The 19480-nt window shown below is 62.1% G+C and overlaps 1 protein-coding gene across 1 annotated transcript; it reads right to left on the minus strand.

Annotated features, from left to right (window-relative positions):
- Window positions 1-43: 43 nt before the first annotated feature.
- Window positions 44-9620, minus strand: CABP7 (calcium binding protein 7). The gene is made up of 5 exons (XM_006069851.4): window positions 9405-9620; window positions 2124-2267; window positions 928-1040; window positions 495-648; window positions 44-301 (listed from the first exon to the last, which is right to left on the minus strand). The coding sequence occupies exons 1-5, from the start codon at window positions 9511-9513 to the stop codon at window positions 174-176; spliced, it is 648 nt and encodes a 215-aa protein (XP_006069913.1). The 5' UTR covers window positions 9514-9620; the 3' UTR covers window positions 44-173.
- Window positions 9621-19480: the final 9860 nt, after the last annotated feature.

Below are 19480 nucleotides of genomic sequence, written 5' to 3' on the forward strand. Positions count from 1 at the left end.
TACAACAGGCCAGGGTGGGGCACGCAGGGTGCAGGCGGGGCCGGGCCCTCCACGGCCGGGGCCACGGCTCCATGCAAGGGCCTGTAGTACACGCGGTGGCCCAGGGGGCAGCGGAGGGGGAGGGCTGTGGGGCGGTCGGTGCGGAGTGGCCCCCGGCCCTGCGCACCAGGCGCCTACTTCATGCCGCTGCGCAGCACCTGGTTGGCCGCGATGAGCATGACGCTAATGATGAAGGCGATGGCGAAGGCGCAGATGAGGCTCTTCCTCACGCACGTCTGGCGGATCTGCTGGTTGGAGCAGGCTGCGGCCGCCGCCACCGGGGAGCAGCAGAGAGACAGAAGGGACAGCCAAGCGAGGGACTCAGGGGCCGCCTGCACTCCCGTACCGGGCGCGTGGAAACGCGGGGTCTGGAGCAGATGAGGCCCCCCAGTGCTCCCCCCAACCCGGGGTTCCTCCCCTAACCCCGCCCGTGGGGTCCTGGGGGGTTCACTCACTCTCCACGTCCACAGGGCACTCCTCCGCCGTGCCCAGGTGGCTCTCCTCCTCTGTCATGATGATGTTCTCGATGTCCTTCATGGACAGGTGCTCACAGAAGGTGTCATAGAGCAGCCGCTTTAGCTCGTCCACGGTCAGCTTCTGCATGTCGCACTTGGGTGGTGGGGGGAGACACGGTGCTCTGGCCACGGCCACCACCACCAACCGTCCCCACCCGGCCCCTGCGGCCACACAAACCAGCAACGAGCCTCTAGGTCCCGGAGGGCTGGGAACCACTCACCCCTCTCCTTGAGTCCTCGACCAACAGTGGCCTCCCCAGGGAAGCCCTTGGCCCAGCAGACAGAAGCCTGGAGGCGTCATCGCCCCCATTTTGAAGTGTGGGCCCGACCCTTCAATGGCCCCAGTACAGCCCTCCAGTCAGCCAGGACATACCTTCCAGAAGACGGTGTCAAAGTCAGTGCCATGGAACTTCTCTGGGATCCCTGAAGTGGAAAGCTTGGGTCCCAGGAGGGTCACAAACTCCTCAAAGTCCACTTGGCCGTCACCTGGAGCGGGCACAGTTCCAGTCAGCTGGGAGGCTGCACCTGGGCGCCGCGGGCCAATAGGGGACCCAGGAAGTCCCCTCCTCGGAGCCTCACGTGCCAGGCTCTGGGCTGACGCTGAAGCCCCCGAGTGTGCAGAGGCCCCACCTGACAGGTGTGTGTGTGGGGTTGGTGCAGCAGGCGGGCCCTGAGTGGCCTCGCCCGTGGGAGACACGTTTCACCCCAAACCCTGCTGCCCGGAGCAGGTGTAGGGCCAAACATCCTCCCCACCACACACAAAAAATGAAGCTCAGGATGGGGGACCACCCACCCAGGTGGGCACTGCTGTCCGTGTGGAGAGGGGATGTGGGAGGGGCCGGAGAAGACTGGGAGGAGAGGACTGGGCCTTCCTGGTGCTTATGAGTTTTTTCTTCATTGAAAGCCAGATGGCAAATACAACTAATGATTTTTTTTTTGGTGATGGAAACTGGAATATTTTGTATTAATATATTGTTTACTCGCTCAGTCGTATCCCGCTCTTTGCAGTCCCATGGACTGTAGCCCACCAGGCTCCTCTGGGATTTCCCAGGCAAGAATACCAGAGTGGGTTACTATTCCCTTCTCCAGGGGATCTTCCCAACCCAGGGATCGAATCCCCATCTCCTGCCTTGTAGGGGGATTCTTTACCACTGAGCCACCAGGGAAGCCCATTTAGTAGATACATTCTTACTTTTCTGTACTTTAAAATTTTCTTGGGGACTTCCCAGTGGTTAGGACTCCTTGCTTCCGCTGCAGGGGAGACGGGTTAAACCCCCGGCTGGGGAACTGAGATCCCACAAGCTACAGCACGGCCCAAAAAAGAAAAATTCTTGGAATACAGAGGTACAGAGTCTCCAACTTCTCGGGTATAGCTGGGGCTGTCACACTCTGTCTGACCTCAGTTGTCCAGCTGAGAAGTGGGGCCAGACCCGGCTGCAAACTGCCATGGGCTTGGGGCCGACCCAGAGTGGTGCGAGTGACCAGACCCCTGGGGGCTCAGGGTCCAGACTCGGCTCCCCAGCCCCGCCTCAGGTGAGGGGTGAGGGAACAGGCAGGGGCGCGGCTCACCGTCCATGTCCAGCCTCTGGATGATGACCTCCAGCTCCACCTCGTTGGGCATGTAGCCCAGGGAGCGCATGGCTGTGCCCAGCTCCTGCTTGGAGATGAAGCCATTGCCATCACGGTCGAAGACTTTGAAAGCCTCTCGGATCTCTGGGGGAGGGGCAGAGCCGGTCAGGACCTCACCCCTGTCCCCAACAGCCCCTTCCTCAGGCCCCCGGAATCCCAGACCCCACCACCTGCGCTCAGGATAGAGACTGTGCCCCCCACCCCTGACCCTCGCCACCCTCTGGGGACCCCGAAGGTCTGGTCAGAGACAGCCAGCGGGTGGCCCAAGAGTCCACTACAGCGCTGCCTCCCTGGAGCTCGGGGCAGGCCAAGCTCGCAGCAGTGGAGCCGGCTGGCGGCAGTGATGAGACTGCCCTGGGGTCTTGGGCTCGGCGTGCCAGGCCCCCAAGCCTCTCCAGGCGTGCTCACAACGACCCCGTGTGGCCGGCACCACGGAGCCCGCTGTGCAGGGGAAGACGGGCGGGGAGCCGGCCCTCCGTGAGCGGCCGAAGGCTTCCCGCCCACCCCCGCTCCTCCCATCCTCGCCCCCCCCACCTCCGCTCCTCCCATCCTCCCCCACCCATCCCCATCACACTTCCTCCCCAGGCTCAGCTCGTTAACACCGGCCAGCACTCGTTAATGGCGGCCGCGAGAGGCAGCCGCAGCTCCGGGCTAACAGCTGGGCACAGACTGCCTCCAGGAGCCCGACATTTGGGGGAAGACAGGATGGATGGAGGCGCCTCCGCAGGCCCAGGCCAGCTGAGGTGTGGGGGTCACTCCCCCCGACCACGACATCGTATGGAGAGGGAGACAGGCCTGAGGAACCTGGGTGACTCAGGGGTGGAGAGCAAGGCACGGGGCTGGAAGCCTGAGAACCAGAAACTCGAGTGACCTTGGACCAGCCCCAGTCTTACCCACAGTAAAATGGGCAGTCGTGGTGTGAGGTTTTACCAAAGATATCCACGGTTGAGGGTTGAAGGGTTCTCAACTCTCCCCGTTCAGCCTTCCACCTCTGTCGCTGGGCTTGCTGTCCCGCCATTGTTACTCAGCCCCAGAAGGGTCCTACAGAGCACCTCCCGTTGTGGGGAGGGTCTCTCAGTCCACTCTCACCCCCTTGGCTCAGGTTCCCGGGGGTCCCCCTGTTCAGTTTGCAGGGGGAGGGGAGCTCACGCGTGCAAGTATATTTGGAAGGAGAGGCGTACTGCATACCTGGAAAGTGAGGTCTAGGAGGCTAGGTGGCCAGTGTGGGGGTCTGTGAGCCCCTGAGACTGACCGTGGGATCCTGCACCTTGGGGTCAGTCCCTGATTCTGCTGGACCCACTAGAGCCCAGAGAGGGTGGCCATGTGTCCCAAGCCACACAGCAAGGCGACTGCGGCCAAAGCCCCAAACTTCATCAGGTTCATCCCACCTGGCATCCACACCCAAGGCCTGAAGGTTCCAGTTGCCACGCAGGCCAGGACAGTGTCCACAGGCCTCACCTGAGCTGCCTAGGCCCCCAGACCCTCTGACTCTGGACTGCCACCCCCCTCCCCAATCCCAGGTAGGGCCTGAGAAACCAGTCTCCTAACCAGTGGCCGCTTGGCCAGAGGAGCAGCTTGGAACGGAGAGCTGGGCCAGGCCAAGGGCTCCTGTAAACCCTGGACTCTGGGAACTCCAGGCCAATGCCCATCTAGAGCTTCCCTGGGCCATCGAGAATGTCACGAGCCCCCCACCTCCAGAAGAGTGTTAGCAGAGGACCAGCAGTTCCAGAGCTGCTGCGGGGGTTCCAGTCCCCTGGGAGTCCTGGGTAAGAGAGGAAGACACTGGCATTGCAGCCAGGCATTGTGTGCCTGACCCTACACACACACATACACACAAACACACACACACAAACACACACAGGTTTTTGGCTGGCTCTATTGGCCTCCTGACCACACACACACACACACACACACACACACACACACACACACACACATAGGTTTTCGCTGGCTCTGTTGGCCTCCTGACCTAGCCACAGGCTCTGCCCACCTTACGTGTCCTGAACTCCAGCCCCAGGGGCCCTTTCAGTCCAGGTGGGTGCCAGGGCTGCTCCCCCTGCAGGCCTCTGAACGGGAGGCTCCTTTTGCCTGCAACGCTCTTCCCTTCTCCATGGCAAACTCGGATACATCCCTGGTTCCCAGCAAGGATGGACGGCATCACCTCCCTTCCTGCCCGCTCCCCCGCAGCTGACTCTGGCCCTCCTCTGGCTCCCACAGACCCCTTCCCCCGAGGATTCCTTCCTGACCACTCTGGATTGTGAACTATGAGATGCCATGAGAGCAGGGACGGGTGGGTCTTGTTCACTGCTGTGTCCCGTGACCGGAACGGTGCAGTCATCCAAACCAAGCCATTTGCTAATAAATGGTTAAATGAATGACTGATTCAGGGACCCCCCCTCCTACATCTGGAGCACACAGAGGAGCTGAACAGAAGTTCATGGTCCATGTGGTGTGGGGCCACCTCTCAGAACCCACTAACTCTTAGTTTACAAATGATCTTAGTAAGGGCAAGTGTTAGCCAGAGGCGGGGGGCGGCTGGGGTGCTGCTTGTCCTCTCGTGCAGCCCCTAAGGACCCCCTCACCTCAGGGGCCACCACAGAAGAGGGGGATCACCGTCAGATGAACCATCCTCAGACGCCCAGGTCAGGGGCTGGTTTGAGGGAAGCGGGAACCCAAGGAAGGGACCCCATCTTTCTGGGTCCTCAGCTGGGAGATCCCAGGGTGGGATGGCAAAACTGCAGCCTCAGCACAGTGGTGGTACAGTGGGTGCTGGCTCCCTCCCCTGCAATGAGCTGGAGGCCAGGCTGTCTCTCCCACCCCGACAGGGGCTAGGTGTGTCCCCTGAGAGTACAGGGCTGCTTCCGTCAGAGCCCCTGACCTCCTAAAAGTCCTGAGAAGATACACACACAGGGGCAGTGGAGGGCAGGTGAATCCTGGGGTATGTAGGCAGGCGACAGTCCCAGAGGCGTCCCTTTCTCAGGCAGGATGAACCTCCCAAGACCACTGGATCAATCCAAACACTGCCACCTCCCCTTCCACGTGTCCCCTTAGCCACTCCTCCCTGGCACGCCCGCCTCACACTCAGTCTTGCTCTGTGTCCTCGGCCTTGCTCAGAGCCACGACCCGGCCCCTGCTGATTCTCCGAGGCCAAGTTCAGGGATCACCTTCTCAGCCAGAGAATCAGCACCAAGTCACGCAGACTTGGGTCAGATCCCAGCTCTCCCACGTCCTGGCCAGGTGCCCTCGGGTGGGTGTTTGCTCACCTGTACAGTGGGGCTACAGAAATGAACAAATAAGAAAATCAACCATGTGAGAACTCGGCTGGGCCGGGCCTGGCTCAGAGCAGGATGCTATAAATCAGAACATCCCAGATGTTCCGGCAGAGCAGGAAGGAGAAGAGAGGTCTCAGGGAGCTTCGGACACCAGGCCAGCCTTCCTGTTTGCTGGTACTAGGACCTAGAGGCCCAGGGCTTGGAGTCTGGCCTTGCTGCTCAGCCGCCAAGAGACCTGGACACAACACCTTCCTCTCTGAACCTCCACAGACTCGTCTGTGAGCTGAGAGCGTGACTCTTGCCCCATCCCAGAGACCTGGACTCTGCTGGGGGCCCCCGGAGCAGGGTGGGCATCACAGCTTGCCTGTTGCTGCTGCTGCCATCGACACAGCGCAGCTGGGCGTGTTTCCCCGAAAGCCTCGCTCTGTTCCCGACCAGGAGGCCGGGGGAAGACTGCCGCGCTCCATCTTGGCATGGGGACGCCTGGCCCGGGCAAGGGCTGGCAGGGCCTCTGAGTTTCCAGGCCGACACGGGTCCCTTCCTGCTGCCTCCAGCCTCTGCCCTCAATCCCTCCCCTGGCCTGGGGAGCTGCGTCTGGGCCTGAGTCCCCAGCCAGCCCGATGGGAGCCGGAGTCCAGAGAAGGGGTGTGTGGGCTGGAGGTCACTTTCAGGGGGCAGAATGTGTCCTCTGCGGTGACGGCTCCTCTCCGCGGCATTGGCCCTGCGCCCCAGCATTTTGGCCTCCCTGAGTTTCTGGCCTGAACGGAGATGGCTGCTGGGCTTGCGGGAAAGAGGGGCAGGAAAGGGGACCCCTCTGTACCCAGAATGCCCCGTTTGGCCACGCAGTGCAGACTCTACTGTCTGTCTGAGCAGGTCAAGTGCCAAGCCCAGACCCTTGCCCTGGTGGCTGTCTGCCTGCCTGTCTGCTTGTCTGTCCGCCTGTCCATCTGTCTGCCTCCTCCTCTCTCTGAGGGAGGGCTGGGTGAGGGCCTGCCGTTTCCCAGCTCCCACCCTCAGCTGCTCAAGTCTGTCAATGCCACTGGGGTCAGCCACAGGCCCGGCAGGTGGGGGGCCGTGCAGTGTGCATCTCAGGGAGAATCTGGGGGATTCTGTCCTCCGCTTGAGGAGGGCCAGGGACCCAGGCCAGCTCTGCCCAGCCAAGTCTACCCATCCAGGGGTCTCCAAGTGCCTCCGCAGACCTTCAAGGCCCTTTCCACCCACCCCTTCCCCGAGCCTGCCTTTCTGGCCCAGTCCCCCACATACCGCGTGTTGCTTCCTCATGGGCCTTCCCCGATTCCCTCTCCCTGCTCCTTAACCCCCCCACTGCTGCCCTGGTCTCCAAGCCCCCACTGAGCCCTGTGCTGAGCACTTCCATCACGTCCTCTGTCACTTGCGGCCCTGGGGAGGGGCAAGGCCAACCCCTTTTTACAGATGGAGAAACCGAGGCAAAAAGCAAGTGGTTGCTCGAGGTCACTCCATAAATCGAGGAGCAGAGATTCAAACCCCCCCTTGCTTGGCTAGGAAGCCCTCCACCTTAAGCCAGCGCTCTCCACCTACCTCCCTCGTCCTAACCGCCCCCTGGATCTCTGCAGGCAGGCATGTACTGTCTGCAGTGTCTCATCCCAAGCTGCTGGGATCACTGTCCTCGGCACACGTGGCTCGCCCACTGACAGGCGTCCCCCAACCGAAGGCCTGGGTGGGACAGGAGCACTGACAGGCCACTGGGGAGGTGGACGGGGCAGAGGGGGACTCTGTGCCATGGATGGTCACCCTTCCCACCCAGCCCTTGGCATCCAAGGACCACTGGGGCCTGCAGAGACCTGGTCTCCTCGGAGGAGGGCTTCCAGAGTGCCTGCAGCCAAGAAGGGGGTCGATCACAGAGGACTTCCTGTTCTCATCCTTGGCTGCCCACATGCTGTCCCAGACAGGCGGGGACCGCCAAGCATCTACAGGCATCATCTGCCTCCCCTCCCCAGGGAGAGCCCTGCCCTTCAGATGTCCCCTGTGCTAGGGGCCCCTGCTCCACAGGGCCTGGGAGAAGGGGACGGGCAAGAAGCAGGCAGTGCGTTTGGTGTAGCTGGTGACTAACACTCCTGGGCTCCTGCCAGCATGTCCACCATGCGGTCCAAGGGGAGCCTGCGGGCTCCTTGCCCCTGCACTGCCCGCCCTGTGCCCTGCTCACCCCTGCATCCCAGTCTCCTCCCACCTCTCCCCTTCCTTGGGGTCTCTACTCCAGGGCTGGGAAATCAGGGGAAGAGGAGCCAGTGAGGCCCCAGCAAGGCTGCCAGAGGCATGGTGGGATGCTGAGAGCAAGAGGAAAGAATGAGATGAAAGCTGCCTGGGGTGCAGGGGAGACAAAGTGTACCCCTGCCCGACTGGCCAGGAGGAAGGGATGGATGAGGGCCTGTGGCGGGGGGGACTGTAAGAGGTTTAGGGTGCCCAGGGCAGGAGCAGACAGTGTTAGGGCAGGGACGGCCAATGCCCCACCCCCACCCTCTTGGCCCTCACTGGACCCCCTTGTTTTCCCAGGCCCTGGATGAAACTCTGGTTCCTGGGCTTTGGCGCAGACAGGGCATGGACTTGGGCTTTGGAGTTCAAGGCCAGAGACCCAGTAGCGGTACCCATCCATCTGTCCTGCCCTCGTCAGACACCAGACCCCATTTCCACGGCTCTCCCAACCTCTGGCGGCTTTCGGGGGGACGTGGTGAGAAGCAGGTGGCTCACAGTGGTGCAGTGCGGGCTTGGCATGGGGGCGCCTTCTCCCCTTGATCTTCCCCCCATCCCCTCTGACTCCCTCAAGATCTGCTCCCTCCAGGGCTTGGGGGTGCGGCTGGACCTCTCTCCGTGGCTTGTGCTCCCACCGTCGCCCCTGACTACACTGGTGTCTCAGCTGTACCCCGCAAAGGCCCTGTTGAGCCCCAGATCTCAGAGACCCTTGGCCCTAAGGTACCTGAAGAGAGGCCCAGCCTCTGGGTGATCGCAGGCCCTCCCCCAACAGCAGATAAGCAGATCCCACGGGGCCGAGACCCCCATCAGCCCACAGCCCCTCACTCCACTGCGAAGGGCCCCCAGGAGGTCTGGGGGGAGGGGAAACCTGAGCCCCTGACCCCGGTCCTGTAGGGAAAGAGCTGCAGGCCCCAGGGGTCTCACTGCTGCCCAGAATCCTCAGTCTGAGGACCCGGGGCTCTACCATCTGCTCTGATCCTGCCCAGCCCGTTGCCCAAGGTCCCCATTCATGTCCAGAGGTGGAGGCACTTGGGAAACAGATCAGGTCGCGTCCCCCTCTGCCTTTCCCTATCAGGCTTGGTTATCGCGACCAAGCTGCCCAGTCTGGCCACTTGTTGTCGCCACCACCTCCCCGGCCGCCTTCCCGGCGCTCGGGGCTGGGGGGTCTCCTCAGGTCTGTGGGGAAAGGGCTATGGGCCCTGCAACAGGGGCTGGGGGCAGCCCGGCAGCCGGCGGGAGCAGGGCAGGCGCCCGCTCCCCTTCTCTGGCTGCCCGAGCAGATTGGATTTTAAAAGCGACACGAGCGGAATGTCAATGCGAGTGCAGAGCCGCGGGCGGGCGCCGCCGAGGGGATCAGGATGCGGGTGCTCCGGGGGCCGGCGCTGGTGGGGCGGGTGCGCAGCTCAGACCCCCAACCCAACCCGCCACGTTGCCGCACCGTCACCGCGGACTGCGCGGCCCCGTGACCCCGCTGCGGGGCCCGGCAAGTTTCCGCAGCGCGGGGGACCACGCGGCTGAGGCTGGGCCGGCCCTCCGCTTCGCGACCCCCCACCGCGGCGCCCAGGGGTGCGACCGGGTCCGGCCTCCCCGCGCAGCTGTTCGCTGGAGCGTCCACCTGGCAGGCGGCACCTGCAGACAGCCCCCCAGCCCCCGCGCCCTTAAGACCGTGTTTCACCTGGGCGCACAGGTAGGAGGCCGGCGGGGGTCCCGGCGGGGCACTCACCTTCCAGCTCGTCCTCGGGGATGTCCACAGGGCGCTGCTCCGACAGCAGGTTGGGGACGGTGTAGATGCCCCGGTACATCAACGCCGCCGTCACCGGGTGGAACGGCATCTTGAAGGCTCCGCGCCCGCCCGCCCGCCGCAAACTTTGAGGTCGGGGCTCATGGGCCGGCGGCGGCCCCGGGGGCGGCTGGAGCGGGCGCGGCGCGCGGCTGCGGAGGGCGGCGAGGCGGGGGGCGCCCCTCCGGGGGCCTAGCGCCCCCGCGCCCCGGGCCGCCGGTCCATGCCGCCCCCTCCCTCGTCGGGCTCCCGGCCGGGGCCCCGCAAGGGCCGCGGGGGCGGCGCCGCTCGGGCCTCGCCGCTCGGGCCGCTGCGCGCTGCGCCCGCCGCTCCCGCTCCTCGGTGCCCCGCGCGCTCCGCGCTCCGCGCTGCTGGCCGCCCGCTCGTCCGCTCGCCGGCGCGGCCGCCCGGCCCGCCGCTCCGGCTCTCGCCGCCTCCCCTGCTCGCTCGCTCGCTCGCTCCGTGTCGCGCTGGCTGCGCTCCCCGCCTCCCCCGCCCGCCGCTCGCCCGCCCCCTCCGCGCTTCCCCCCACCCCGCCCGCCCCTTCCCGCCGCCGGCCCCTGCGTGGCCGCCCGAGCCGGCCGGGGGTTCCTTCTCCCCTTTGGTCCGGGCTCCTCTTTCTCCCTACAGAGGCTCACTCGCCCACCCCCACCCCCATACAAACCAAGTCCGCAGCCACCCGGATTAAATTAAGATGGGGTGGGGTGGGGTGGGGGTGGGGCCCTTCCTTCCAGCCCCTTGGCTGGCCCCCACCCGCCTCGAACAGACAGCAGGGAGTCGAGGACCAGATACCTGGCAGTCAGCGGAGGTCTGGCCCCGCGGCCCCTGAGTCCTCGAAGAGAATCACACCGTGTTGGTGCCAGGAGAGGCTCCAGAGTGGGGAAACTGAGTCCGAGGAAGAAGGGCGTTGACCAAGGTCATGTGGCAGGGCCGGCTGGCAGGAGCTGGGGATAGGTCTTGGGCAGTCTCCCCTGCTCTGTGGCTGAGACCTGGCCCCTGACCTTGCCCCCCAGCAGTGGAGCCCCAATCCTGGCTCCTTCCCAGACGTTCATCACCACTAAGCCTGCAGAGAGGGAGCCAGGCGGGGGAGGCCGTGGGGGACAGAGAGGTGGCTGGGTGCCTGTGGGGACTGCTGGGAGGGTTGGTCAGTTCACATGGCTCTGAGTTAGACCCAGTACTTGTGCAGGGCTGTCCCAGGCCCCAGGGCACGTGTGCCTGTGGAGTGAGGGGACAGCACGTGTGTGTGCATGTTACACCCTGTTATCCACAGGGTGTGTACGTGTGTTTTCAAGTCCACATGGAGATGGTCGCGTGCTGGGAGGGTGTGCGGCCACCTGCGTGTGCCAAGGCTGTGAGCTGGGAGATGAGGGCAGGGGCCAGTAGGCAGGTGGGAGGCAGTGTGCAGCCCTTGGGTGCGGGCCTGTGTTCACAGATGTCCATGCATATTTATGGGGGAGGGCTTGGCCCCCAGGCCTCACCATGGCTCCAGATGCAGACCCTCCCCCTGTTGTTGTCCAGTCGCTCAGTTGTGTTCGACTCTTTGCGACCCCATGGACTATAGCATGCCCGGCTTCCCTGTCCTTCACTATCTCCTGGAGTTTGCTCAGATTCATGTCCAGTGAGTCGATGATGCCATCCAACCATCTCATCCTCTGTCATCCCCTTCTCCTGCCCTCAATCTTTCCCAGCATCGGGGTCTTTTCCAGTGAGTTGGCTCTTTGCATCAGGTGGCCAAAGTATTGGAGCTTCAGCTTCAGCATCAGTCCTTCCATAGAGGCCCCATTGGAACCACCTCCCTCCCCTCTTTGGTCCAATCAGCCTTCGGCCCCAGGGGGAAAGCTGATTGCCATGGCCCTGCCGGCCCTGCCCTCCCCAGTCTGATTACATTTTACTGCGTTTTGTCGCTGATTAATCACAGCCTGGGGAGAGGGGCTCAGGGAGCGATGCCAACCCTGGCTGAGCTGGCCCGGGCCAGGCCTGGGCCCCCGCACTTCTCGCGCCTGGCTGTGGACAAGGCTCCCAGGAGCATCTACAGCCTGCAGAGGAGCCAGGCAGGACCTCAGCTCTTGAGCTGTCTTCCCAGCCTCTATGGACCAGCAGGTGCCCGTTAGGACCTGGGGCTGGGGGTGTGAGAGTCTCCAGAAAAGCCCCCGCTGAAGCCCTCTTCGTCCACCTGTCTTGGGTCCGACATCCCACCCTTAGAGCCGAGTTTCTGCGCTCCCTCGGTTCTTCTGCTGGAGCAGAGGAACTGGGAAGAAAGAACCCGGCCCTCGGAGCCAGACAGACCTGGGGCTGCCGCGTCTACCACTTAGTCATCTCCTCTAACCTCCTGGGGCCTCGGTTTCCCTTATGCAGTGACGGTGGCGGTGCTACCTCCAGGGCAGTGGCGAGGATGCAGAGACGTTAACGTGTGAGTGGTGTCTGGCTGGGCCTCCCTGTGTCTCTTAGGATTTCCTATTAGCATGAAAACTACCCCCCTACCCCGAGCAATATGAAATAATAATAATTAGAGCTCTGACTTACTGATCGGGAGGCTGAGTGGCAGCGGCTCTCTCCTTTGGTGTCTACTGAGTGGCCAGCTGGCTCCTGGGGACCCCGCGCTGAGGGAGGGTGGGCTGGAGCCTGCCAAGGGGCTGGTGGGAAACTGGCTCTCGGTGACTTTCCAAGAGGCCGTCACAGGGCATGTTGGTGCTGGCCTGACAGAGCTCCCACGGCATCCCCCCTGATTCCCAGGCCAAGGAGCTTCCAAGGACTGGCAGAAGCCATCCCTAAGTAAATCAGACAAAAACCAGTGGGGGGGCCTGCCCTGCACTACCTGCGGGCCTGCGCTGAGGGACGGTGTGGGTGTCCACTGGAGACATGGGCCTCCCTCCAGGCCTCAGCCTTGGTCTGTGACCATCTCTTGGCCAGGCTGCTCCCTGGGGCAGGATCCCACCTGGCCAAAGGGACAGGGTTCACCTGGTTTATATCAACAAGGGATTATAGCAGCAAGGTCGTGGAGCACCCCTCTGCCAGGGTCATCCCTGACCTCAGGCCAGTCACTGTCCTCTCCCCTGCTGCAAAGTCACAGCCCATGGAGCCGGCTGTGTGTCCAGAGAGTCTTCCACATGCCACAAGCTGCAGCTGGGCTGCACTTTGGCTGTGCCTAGGACCTGCACGGAGTCCTCTAAGACTCTGAAGGCAGTTTGGCCATGCCCCCAACTCATGGTCAAGGGCACCCCATTCAGGGAGCCGAAGGGACCAGGTTGGGTCATGCTGGGGTGGCAGGGCTGGGGTTCAAGTTCAAGGCAGGAGCTGGGTAGGGAATGGGATGGGGAGTCAGGCTCTGGGTCATCTGCTGTCTCTGCCCTTCCAGCCTCAGAGGAAAGCTGCCTCCTTTAGGAAGCTTCCTTGACCTTCTCAGCCTTTCGTGGGGCAGCCCCTGGGTGCCAGGTCCTGCGAGCAAGCCAGGCTGGGAGTCAGAGGATGAGGGAGAGGGGCCTCAGAGAGGGGGCTCTGAGAGCAAGCCCCCAAGGACAAAGCTCACTGCCTGCTGGAAGGCAGGTGTGGTGGTTGGAGTAGGGGAAGAAGGGTTTTTTTGCAGAAGAAGGTCATAGAAACAGGGCTTGAAATTTTCCTGATATGGTGGGGGGCAAGCAGTGCCAAGAGAAGTAAGAGCTCCACATGGAGACCCCAGAGCTGGACCTGTGCCTCTGGGTATCTGAGCCTCAGCTTACACACCTATTAAATAGGAACACATCCAGCCTGCAGAGTGAATGCTTAGTTCCTGCACGTGAAGTGCTGAACATGGTGGCTGAGGATGGAACATGGTGGCTTATTACAAGCCAAAGGAACTCCAGGAGGAGGAGCCAGGGTGGGCAGAAGCTCAGACACATGAGAGGACCACTCCCCCACTCAGCTCTGGAGGGCAGAATCCGGGGGTCTGCACACCCCAGATCTGAGTGCCTGATACAGGGCTAGGCTGGGAAGGTGGCAGGGGCTGGGTGAAGGTCTGCTTAGAGGATGAATGAGGGCATGAATGAATGAACGAGCCATCGCACTCCAGCCCACCCGCCCTGCGGCGCTGCAGCCCCGTCCTCTCCTCTGCACGTCACGGGGGAGCAGATGGCGAGATCGCAGGGTGTGAATTGTGTCTGTCGCTCCCCATCTGGGAAGGTGCCACTGTCATCACACCGCACTCCCTGGGGTGCTACCCGGAGACTCGTGGGCCTTCCAGAGAGGAGTCTCCAGGGACTTCCCCCGCTAGTCCTTGGCTCAGCGTCCTGGAGACCCTGGGAGAGGTGACCCCTCCCCCACACCCCCAAGACTCTGGAAGGATCCACCAGGCAGGGAGGCAAGATGAGAGAACTGGGGACTTCCCCGTGCAGAAGCTGGAGGCTTCCCCTGCCAACCCGGAGACTGGAGCCCTCTCCTCTCAAAGCCGGCATGCTCCCCGGCATCCTGTCTCCACCCACATTCAGCACCAGGGAGAGCTCCACCACACGGGGTGGAGTTGTGCAGGGATCTGGGAGGCCCTGACAAGACGTGAACCCATTGTCCAGGGCAATATCAAAGTGGACGGAGGGCAAGCATCACATGCAGGGTTTTGCCTGGACCTCTGACCACAGCCCTGCCCAAACTCGGGACCTTCTGGGGGACGCTGGTCGGGGAGGGGCGCTCCAGGGAGGGCAGAGGCCCTGGCCTCTGCTCCTTGGCTAGGGAACAATATTGTTCCAAGAATCCGCTGGGGACAGTGTGTAGAGATGAATAAAATATTCATCGTCCGGGCAAACTCACACGGTCACTTGATGAATAATGGAATTTATAGACCTGCAGAGGCACACCCAGCCACGTGGGGCGTGCAGGCCTGGACACCCTCTTTGAGCCCCCAGAGGCCAGCTCCTGCAGGTGACAAAGGTGTACAGGACAGAGCAGGAGTCAGAGTCCATGAGAGGGAAACAGAGGGGAAGGGACAGGTCTTTAAAATTGTTACTTCTTGAGAATCAACTCGATGACGGAAAAAAAGAGGACTGGACTTAGAGTCTAGCGTGGCTGGGGTGAAACCTGGCTGCCGTTCTGTGCCCGGGGCGTGACACCCGGTTACCAGGTGACAGTGCCTGGCACCTTGGTCCTGGCACACACGGCACTGGGACATGCTGAGAGGCGGGACCCTGAGAGCCCCCTTTTCCAGCTGTCACACCCCTCTGAGCCCAGGAGAAGTCTTAGAGGCAGAGGGAGGCATGGCCACAAGAGCAGAGAAGCTTCTAGTCCTCGGGACTGGGTTTGATGTAAAAAACACGCAAAAACCTGACTGGGGAGAGACGGACACAGGCACTTCCTAGCCCTACTCCCCACCTCACTCTCCCCCAGAGAGTCTGCTTGGCTGGGCCCTGCGCGAGGGTACTTTTAGTTTTTAAAAATATTTCTTTCTTTATTTGACCATGCTGGGTCTTAGTTGCAGCATGTGGAATCTAGTTCCATGACCAGGGATTGAACCCGGGCTTTCTGCATTGGGAGAGTGGAGTCTTAGCCACTGGGAAGACCACCAGGGAAGTCCAAGGGAATGCTTTTAAAAAGCTTCCCAGGAGCTTCCAAGAGTGAGAACTCTTAGAGCTCTTAGAGCTCCACAGAGGAAGGTCTGGTCTGGAAACTGAGTCTGGGCTGGGGCCAGAGGAATTGGATGATGTCCCTGCCCAGGGTGGGACAGCGCTCCCTGCCCCTGGTCCCCTTGGGCTGTGGTCTCCCCCTTGGGGCAAACTGCTGGCTGGCTGGGGCATCAGGGGCCCAGCGCCCGCTCCAGGCCTGCTTCCTGACTGACAGCTGTGGTGGGCTGGCGGGAGACAGGACGAGGCCGCTCCCAACTGCTCTGCGCTCCCGGATCCCTGCCTCAGCCTGCAGCCTCTGATGAGACACTCGACAGATCTGCCCAGGGCGGCCGCTCCTCTAGAAGAGACCCCACGTCTGGCCCGCCTGGGCACCGGCCCAGGGGTGGGAGAGGTGGGGAGGGGGAGGCTTTCCCTCCTTGCAGGGTATGGCCACCTCTGGACAGGGCGAGGTCCTTTCCGCTTTTCTCACTGTGACATAAAAGAGCTTGTGTGTCAACTTCCATTTGAACGAGGGGCTGTTCAAACAGTGTGAAATGGCAGACACTGTGGGTGGGCTCTGTGGCCTCACCTGGCACACCCTGCCCCTGCCAGGGGGCCGTGACCTGTCCTCTAGGATCAGACCCGAGAGAGAGAGAGACGGTGTGACCTCGTGCCAGCTGTTGGGAATAAGGGCAGCTGCATCCCAGGACGAACCCAGGAGGATGGCTTGGACAGCGCTGAGCTGCGGTCCGGGGCAGAGCGCACGGTTCGCTCTTACCGCTCCGCTGGTGTCTCAGAGCGGTCCTTGTGATGCTGGGGACCAGCAGCGTTTAGCATACCCCCCCGGGGCTGAGTTCTCAGGCTGGCGCCTGCCTCCTTGTCTCCAGCTGGCTGGGCCCTTCCCACAGCACCCCCACCCCAGCCCCTGCCCCCTCCTGTTGCAGAAACACCTCTAGAGCAAGGGCTGGACATCAGAAGACTGAACCCTCTGGTTCCTCCAAGGGCGTTCTCAGATCCTGACATCTCAAATTCTTTCTCAGGAGAACCAGATTCATTCCCCAACTTCAATCATCCAGCCCAGCGTTTATGCTTCTCCATGTGTGAGCTGGGGGCTTCCCCGGTGGCTCAGCTGGTAAAGAAGCCGCCTGCCAATGTTGGAGAGGCAAGAGACAAGGGTTCGATTCCTGGGTCGGGAAGATATCCTGGTGGAGGGCATAGCAACCCATTCCAGGATTCTTGCCTGGGAAATCCCACGGACAGAAGAGCCTTGTGGGCTATAGTCTATGGAGTCGCAAAGAATCAGACACGACTAAGCTCACATGCCATGCCATGCATGTGTGAGCTGCTGCCTCCACCTACCACCACGTGGCCTGGGTCCAGCCTGTGCTTGCATACCTCCAGGGATGGGGAGCTCACTTCACCTCCACCCCCAGGCAGGGCCAACACTTGCCTGTTCCCTGGGCTCTGACTTTGTGCTCCAAGATCTCACCTGTGCTGAGACAAGACACTGAGGCCCCTCCCCAAAAGGAGCACCTGCTTGTCACCTGGAAGATGGGCTGTCCTGATCTGTGAGCAGCTCATCAGATAGCAGGGACATGGTGTAAGGATGGTACCTCGAGGCTGGGGGCAGAGGGCACCATGGAAGCAGAGAGAGGGAGCCGGGGTTGTGGGGGCCAAGTTTCACAGGAGTGCTTCCAACCCTTCATCCTAGGACTCAGCTGTGCAGGCTGGCCTGGCACTGAGATGCTGGGCCATGAAACAGTGAATCTGACAAGGGGAACATGGGGGAATGCCCAGGCCGGAGGCGCTGCCCAGACAGAGGCTGGTTTTGCTGAAGTCCCTCCTCCCCTGGCCTCTTCCGGTTCCATCGGGAACTGGGCTGTGATCTTTTTGGAGTCCCCGATGTTGGGGGACAGGACCGGGGCAGTGCGCCAGGGCTCTGGGGGCGGTAGGTGGCGGGACTTCCTTCTGAGCTGCTGAGTTAGGCCTGTAGCCCTGGCCCCAGCCAGGGCCCCGCTCGAGGGCCTGCTAATGGGCCTCTGTGGCCTGAAGTGCCCCGGTCGTGTCGAGCCTAAGTGATGATACGATTGACAGCAGTTTAATTGGTAATTTTAATCCTGGACAGAGGAGTAATGGCGTTACTAATTGGATCGTTAGAGATTTGTGCTTTATGGCTATGTAATTAGAGGAGCTATGGGGGGTCGGGGTGAATTGGGGTGCCATGCAGGGCCAGGGGCAGGGAGCAGCCAGCAGGGCTCCGTCCCCAGCTGGGGCTCGGTCACCACTGAGACCTCTTGCTCTTCTTTGGCGCCTCCTGAGCAGGGCTCCTGGGGCAGCTGAGTGGGGTGGGGGGTGCCAGTCGGGGTCTGTGCGTGCCCCTCCCAGACCTGGGGTTCCACCGAATCTAGAGGAAAGGAGGACCCTCCGAGCTCAAAGCTCAGTTCCCTGTAGATGGGGTGGAGCGACTCCATCAAGCCCAGGCCCTCCCTGGGCTTCCAGGGCTCTGGGTTGGGGAGAGAATCATGAAGTGTCTGCATTTTAGACTAGAAAGAGGTTGTCAGTCCTCTGGCCCTGCTCAATTCACAGGTGGGGTAACTGAGGCCCAGGGAGGGGAGGGGACAGCCTCGTGTGTGCTCCACACCAGCCTCGTGTGTGCGTCTGAGACTCACCGGCCCTGGATACCAGCAGTCGGTGGCTTTTCTCACCCTGTCACCCTGCATCTATGTGAAGGGACAGGTGGGCTGACAACCGGAGCATGGAGGGGGGCCGAGGGGGTCCAGCTCACCCTAGGCACTCGGGGAAGACACTGTGAGGTGCCATCTGATGGGTGTGGGCAGAGGGGAGTGTCCTTTGGATTGAGTTAACAAGAGGCTCCATCTATTTCTGGCCTTCAAAAAATATTTGCTGGATTAACTAATGAAGGAAATAAAAAGGAAAAAAGAAAAAGGAGGGAAGGAGGACAGGTAGACCACAGACAGAGGGCCTCTTCCAGATGCCCTCACACCGGTCCCCGAAGCAAGCCCTGGCCACTCTCCTGACCAAGCGTGGTTCCCCTACCAGCCTTCCAACGGCATCCACCTACTCCCAAAGGAGCCCAGTGAACCTCTCTGCACCTGTCTGCCCTCCACTCTCCCCCTTGCTCACCTGCTCCTGCTGCCTCAGGGCCTTTGCACTTGCTCTGTTGTCTGCCAGAAAGCCTCTCTCCCTGGACACCCTCACTGCTCACTCCTTCAGGTCTTTACTCAAAGGTCACCTTCCTGATGGGCTTTCCTTGGCCACATCCTTGCTTTAAAAGAAGACACACAAAGACAAGCCACACCTGTTCTCCCACTGTCCTGCTTTACCGCCCTGGCCTGCCCCTAAACCACAGCCTAACATGCCGTGGACTTTCTGTCTGTGCCCGTTGCTGGATTTGTTGGTGGCCGCATCCCAGTACTGTGACACAGAGCAGATGCTCATACGGGGATGTTGAATGAATGAGGGAATGAATGAATGCAGAATTGGAGGCTCCCCGCAGAGGCAGCCCTGGGAGGTGAGGTGAGGGCAGGAGGTGTGGGGGTGTGCGGGTTGAGGGCGGCAGGAGGCAGACGTGGGGTAGGGTGGTGACTGAGGACCCCTCCCCGCTGGCAAGTGTGAGCCTTCCCCCTGCCCCCCTCCAGCATTGCTCCATCAGGAGACTGCGACCTACATCAGCAAATGACTCGGCAGGTGGGGCCGGGGAGACAAGAATCTTTGTCTTCCTGCCAAGTGCTCCACAGACCAAGTGCCAAGTGCCCTCTGCCTGAGGGCTGTCGGCTGACCCGCACTCTACTTCGGGTCACCCCATGGCCCACAACTGCCTCTTGTGTCTCCCCCCACACAGGGAGTGGCCATCTCCTGGGGTGGGCTTTGGGACTCCAAGGAGACCCCTCCTCTGCTGGCCCCAGCTCCCTGTTCACAGGCAGGAGTCCGTGCCTGAAATCCCACCCTCAGCCTCAGGGTGGGTCCCGCAGGGGCGGGCACCGGCCCACCCGCCTAGCCAGGCTGCCTCAGGCTTCGTCGTTGTCGTCGGGTGATGTATGGCCTGCTGGCCCTGCCAGGAAGTGACAGCGGATGGATGGGCAGTGCCGAGGGGTGGGCTTGGAGCCAGGAGCGGGAGCGGGGAGTCGGGAGGCGCCTGGCGCTGGAGAAAGCCGTTCCCGGAACACCACCCTTCCTGACCGCTGGCAGGACAGGGAGCAGTCTCTCGCCCGGCTCCCACACTGTGGCCCTCGGGGGAGGCCAAGTGCAGGGACCTGGGGCGGGGGGCTCTAGGCTCCCCGTGGCCTCTCTCCAGGCCTCAGTTTCCTCATCTGTGAGATGGTAATGAAGTGCCCACTGGGAGGGGGCCGGATCGCCCGAGAGCATGCTCACCACGCACAGACCCCGGGGTATTCCAGCCCCGAAGCATCTTAGGCCTGGTGCTGGGCCAGGGAG

The sequence above is a fragment of the Bubalus bubalis genome, chromosome 17 (genome assembly GCF_019923935.1).
Source record: "Bubalus bubalis isolate 160015118507 breed Murrah chromosome 17, NDDB_SH_1, whole genome shotgun sequence".
Classification (NCBI taxonomy): Eukaryota; Metazoa; Chordata; class Mammalia; order Artiodactyla; family Bovidae; genus Bubalus; species Bubalus bubalis.